General features: G+C 31.4%; 1 protein-coding gene across 1 annotated transcript; it reads left to right on the top strand.

Annotated features, from left to right (window-relative positions):
- Positions 1-2948: 2948 nt before the first annotated feature.
- On the top strand, positions 2949-3955 carry LOC132294287 (uncharacterized). Its single transcript, XM_059792083.1, has 2 exons — positions 2949-3349; positions 3658-3955. Exons 1-2 carry the CDS (start codon positions 3276-3278, stop codon positions 3938-3940), a joined length of 357 nt encoding a protein of 118 aa, XP_059648066.1. The 5' UTR covers positions 2949-3275; the 3' UTR covers positions 3941-3955.
- The last annotated feature ends 1947 nt before the right edge of the window (positions 3956-5902 follow it).

Below are 5902 nucleotides of genomic sequence, written 5' to 3'. Positions count from 1 at the left end.
GAAACTTCTTAGATACTTCTTAAGTATTTCAACTACTTTTCAGACACTTCATAACACACTTTTAACAAATTTTAACATTAAAATGTAACTTTTCCAACAATAATAACATAATTTTTTATTTTTTATTTTTTGTTATAACAATAATAACATAATATAATTGTTAAAAAAAGTTCAAATTTTATTAAGTGATGACCAATAACACTTGTTTTATGTGTTGTGAAACAAACCTGAAAGGACCAAAAGCACACGTGAGCCATATTAGGGTTAATCCATTCAACTTGATAACCATGGTGGCCGGAAGATACGGCAATCAAAAAAGGCCCAATTTAAAGAATTGGGAATGGTCTATGGTCGGTAGAAAGGAAATAAGAGGGGTGGAAGGAAAATAGGAATAAAAGGACAAATTTTGGTAAAAATGATATAAGGAAAGAAAGGATAATAGGAAGGATAAGTCATTCTTCCTCCTTCATACATTTTCATTCGCCCAAATATGAATTAAAGATAGGAGAGAAACAAGTAAGTTTTAAATTACTACATTACTCTTCATAAATATTTAATAAATCTTATAAATAAAGTAGGGAATGTGTTTAACCCTTTCCTTCGGTAGCTCTTTTGGTTTCCCACAGATAACGGTAACGGGGGCAAAGCCCGCTTTCTTCGCTCCTAGAATGAGGGATAAAGTCAGAGGTCAAAATACGTTTTCTTTTTGCGAGATCCGAAAGTGGAGAACGCATAGCATTCTCTGGTCACATAGGATCAAACGTAAAGCTGCACTTTCTTGGCAGAGTTTTAGAAATAAATTAAAAATTTATCTTTCCTTTTATCCTACATATCAAATTAAATTGTCAGTTTCAGTTTTTTCATTCTCTTCTATTAAACCGAACAAAAAGAGATAAACGCTTAATCTTTTCCCAAGGGATGTCTCAGTCATTTTTTCTTCTCTACCTTCTATTCAATTTTTTTCCTTCATACCAAACAAAGCAAAATGTTTAAGAAAGCCCATCACCCTCTGCCTTAGGGTCAAGGAAGGAAATTAATATATATATCTATACCAAGGACCTTGTGGTCTAGTAGTCTCGACCTCCCAAAGTGAATTGTGATGATTTAAGCCTCCAAATGAACAAAGTGCATGTGTGAATTTCTGTCAAATAAAATAAAATAAAAAAGAAAAAGAAAAAAGTAATATATATCTATATCTATTTATACTATTTTAAAAGTGTAAGCCCCTCTCCTAATTTCTTAACATTTTATATATTTTTTTAAAATATAAAAAGACTAATTAAAGCACAAATGTATCCCGTACCTCATTAAAGCACAATAATGGGTTATTAATAAATGAACCTGATTGGTATTTATTTTTTTAACGCTTTCTTCTGTGGGAAATATTTCAAGGACACAAATGTTTTTCTTTAAAAATATTACTATATTATAAGAAAGAATTGAAGTTTTCTCTATTCTTAACATTTTTTATATATTTTAAAAAATATATATTATCATTAAATCATAATTGTTAATTATTCTTTAGTATGTAATTCTAAAAAGGTTTTTTTTTTTTTTTTAATAAAAACACTTAGAGCATTTGTGTAAATCTGATGTATCATAATACATTTACACAAAAATTTTGGATTATTTATTTTTAGCTCCAGCGGTTATTTTATACTTTTTGTGTAAAAATATATCCTCAATAACAACCAACCAGTATCATGTCTGGACTCTAACATAATTTTTACAAACCTACTTAATATAGAGTTGATTTATTAATGGTATGATAACTAGGGAGGATAAAGAAAATATAATGATACGATAATGTAAAAGGTTGTGTAAAATACACAATAATTTTATATATCGGTGATGTAACAGTGTATTTTAATAGACTGTTGGAGATAAAAAATAAAAAAAAAATTACATATTATACATGGTACTGTATATTTTACATAAAAGAGTGTGTTTTAACATACTGCTCGAAATGTTCTTATAATTGTTAACTACCATTCAGTTTGGTATTTTAAAAAGTACCAAATTAATTACACTAAAAAGGCACAAATTTAAAATATGACAATTTTATTTAGTCAAGAAAAAATCATCGGCTTTCTGGAAAGGAAAAAAAAGGTTGAGTTATAGAAAATACTCTTTACATGCGTTCCTTTTTTATTTGGCCAATCTCTCTCAAACTCCAAAATTATCTATATGGTCAAATCTTAAGTTGCTAAATAATAAATTGTTTTTATTCAATGAAAGATATATTTATGAAATTGATGCTAAGTGAATCTGAAGAAGTAATATTTTTAATGCTTCTTGCGTATATTACAAAGATTTTTTGTCTTCATTTTTTTATATATTTTATTTTTCAAATTTTGAGTAATAGTTTTGAATAATAGGTTTTTCATATGCATGAATCAATTAATACGGAATAAATTATTATGGAATAAATTTGGGTAACAGTATAGAATAATAGTATTTATTCAATATTATTACTCAAATTTTGAAAAATAATTTAATTTTTTTTTGGGAAAGTCATTGCTATAAATAAGGAAAAAAAAAGGAAAAGGAAAAGCGGGAAAGTGTTTGGGGTAAGAAAAGAGAATTTTATTTCATTTACAAAATTAATAATGATAGCATTTAGATTCATAATATTTTTAAGAATTGATAAAAAGTTAATATTTTTAAATACATAAAAATAAAATTTATTAATATTTTAATATTTTGAAATTTATTTGCATCGCTGTACAGATATAATGTCATATTTGTATTCCATATTTTAGTGATCAATCATTATCAAAGAAAAAATTAATTATTACATCAATTTATTGCAATAAATTATCAAAACTATTTATTTTAATTGTTCCATTAAACAAATATCAAAGATAACTTTGGAATGTTGCGTGATATATACGAGTAAATAAGTATGAAAAATGATATTTTGAAGGATTAATTTTAACCGACGAAAAACCTACTCACCCTATTGACATCGCATGTCCCTCTCAGTCCCACACAACTTTCTCCTCTATCCCCCTTCTTTTTCCTTCATAATTTTCCCTCACTCCTCTGAATCTGTCAACAAATTTCAAAAATCACTTGCAAGACCCTAATCCCAGCCAGCAGATTCAAAACCCATGATTTGGATCCTGTATAAAAGTTTCTGCAGACTATCCCAATTCTCTTCTATCCGACCGCCGGTTTTGATTTAAAAATAAATCTCGACTATCTCTCTCTATATATATCTGCGACGCAGCGACTGAAGGTATACTCGACACCAATTGTTCTCCGGTGCCGCCATGGAAGAAAAGCTACCGCGTGCCAACAAGAAGCGTTCCCTCCCTGAAGACGATGACTCCGAAAAACCTCCTGCGTAATTCTCTCTCTCCCCCTATTTCTTTATGTCTATCTACATATATAAATATATGCAATTATTTATGTATCTTTAACCCTAATTTGGATTCTTAGTTTCTATTCTCTAACTATTATCCACCCATTTTCCCGTAGACTCTTCCCAGGGCTCATGTATTGCTAATCCGTTTCTTTATGAGATAACAGATTAAAGAACCAATCTATTGGTTTATTCAAAAGTTTTTGTTTCTGCTTCTTGAATTAAATGTGATAATTTATAGGTGATTTGGGTTTTGATTCGGTTGTGATATTTGATTTGATTGTATACAGGCAAAAGAGAGTGAGGTTTCCAAAGGGGAAGAAGGTGAAGCCAGGAGTGGAGGTAGTGGATTTACGTGCTGAAGATGGTCCCAGTAGTAAGTTGAAGGATCCTCGTCTTGCAGCCAAAGACCGTGCTACGCGGCGGAGTAAAATGACTACTGAACTCTTCAGTGAAGAAAATAGAGGGATGCTTCCTGAGATTTCGGCTGCCGAGGTGCAATATGAGGTTCGTTTCAATAAAATATTTTTTAAGTTACAAATATGCAATAAAATTTATGTGAACCATCTCTGAATAACATTTGTCAGCATTTCTTACAACCTGAATATTATTAATCTTAATATTTTGTTTATTGAGATCCATCAGTAGTTGTGTTTAGCTCCCGTTACTTGGTGGGTGTCCATTCCGTGGGCAGTGCTACAGATGGTTGTGTGGCCTTGCCTAAAAAATGTCATTATGTTGCCAGAATTATGGAAGAAATTGTCAGCATTCTGAGTTGTTTATAACTGTTCTTTCTAATTGGATTCTAAGTGGTTTTATATGCGTCTATGTTGATCAAATAAAATGCGTAACAGCAGGATTTAATAAATGACCAGGTTTAAATAAATTCAGTGAACTAATTTAATCTTCAATCTTTAAGAAAGAGAGTTTGAAATCTTAGCTCCATTCTCTACATAATTCTTTTACTTAATGGTGTTCTCAGTGCTTAGAGCACACATGAAGGATTTTAAAACAGATTGAGCAAAATTTATAGCTGTCTTCTGCTATAAGTCTTTTAATTTTAGTTTCATTGCAAGAGCAACTGGCTAGTCCTCACATAGGAAGACATGCTTCTCATTTATGATCAAGTTAGTCTCTCTCCCCCCACCTCAGATACACACCGGGAGGAGGGAGAGAGAGAGAGAGAGAGGGAGTCTTGTTAATCTGCACGAATGGTTAAAGCAGCCATACTTTATTTGGTTGTGTTTGTCTGAAACTAATAGGGTAATTGATATTCTGGAATTTTAATGGAGTGTGGTTGCCTGTCATGTAGGAGTATTAACTCAACTAAAGAAAGCCTCGGTTAAACCATTACATTATATTTTTCCTTGCCATTCTGGTCCATCTAAGCTTATATCACTATCTAAACTACAAGTTATATCTTTCTTAACTATCTCAACCTATTAGTTTTGATCTTTCCCTTCTCTTAAGCATCTTCCTCATCAAGACCATATTATTATTCCTTTTGGGCGAATATATCTGTCATTGGCTTGTCGTTGCACATGACTAAACCATATTAATTGATTTTCTTTTACTATATCTCCAACTAGTGTTACTTCAACCACTTCATGAATGTTTTGTCTATCATATTATAATTTTTTGTCTTGCCAGACATCCATCGCAACAATCATAACTCTGCTATAATCATTTTTTTGAACTGTATTTTTTTAGCTGCCCAACATTTTATTCCTATCCTATAAAGTATGATTGTTCTAATAGCTATTTGATAGAAATTACTTTTCAATTTTAGAGGTATACATAAATCACACAGTATTCCAAAAGCAGTCATCCATTTATTCTAACCATCTTTAATTGCGTACTTGATATCATCTCAAAAATTTTCCTTTTTTGTGCTTAATCATTAATCAAGCTTAGGTAATGAAAATGTTTATTTTTGGCATTTCTTGACCCTCAATCTTCTTTCGACCCTAACTTGTATTTCTACTTATTATATATTCAGTTTTAGTCCTGCTTTATTAAACCTTTTTAATTCTAAAGCTACTCACTATGATCGACTTTGTAGTTCCACTTATTAAAAAAACCCTCGTGATTCCATAATTGTAGCAGTATAATCATGGTAATAAAGTTTGATGCCGATGACAAAATATTAGTGATATGTAGATATAGATGTGGATACAGACCAGCCCTCTATATTCTTTTATGCAGGCAGAACTGGTCTTGCATAGACCTACAATCTGATTCAAGTTGGTTTTGGTTAGGGTTGGTAGCAATGTTATTAATCTTGCTATATGCTGATGGAAAAGTCCAGAATTCTTTGTTTTGGCGTAAAACTGGTTATAAGATTGCTTGTTCATGTTGTTTTTTGTTCTGGCCACTTTTGTTTTGTGTCCTGCGTCATTTATGGCCTATTCAGCGAGTGTTCAGCATTGAGCTATTTGGTTGCATCTGAAAAGGGTCTAAGAGCCTCTTGTACTGATGTAGGGAGGGAGGGAGGTTGGAAGAGAGAGAGAGAAGGGGGGGGGGGGGGGGGGGGGG

The sequence above is a fragment of the Cornus florida genome, unplaced genomic scaffold, assembly GCF_030987335.1.
Source record: "Cornus florida cultivar Cherokee Brave unplaced genomic scaffold, ASM3098733v1 CherokeeBrave_3.0.0_Hap2_Chr02, whole genome shotgun sequence".
In the NCBI taxonomy this organism is placed as follows: domain Eukaryota; kingdom Viridiplantae; phylum Streptophyta; class Magnoliopsida; order Cornales; family Cornaceae; genus Cornus; species Cornus florida.
This window is presented reverse-complemented; position numbering and strand designations above follow the sequence as displayed.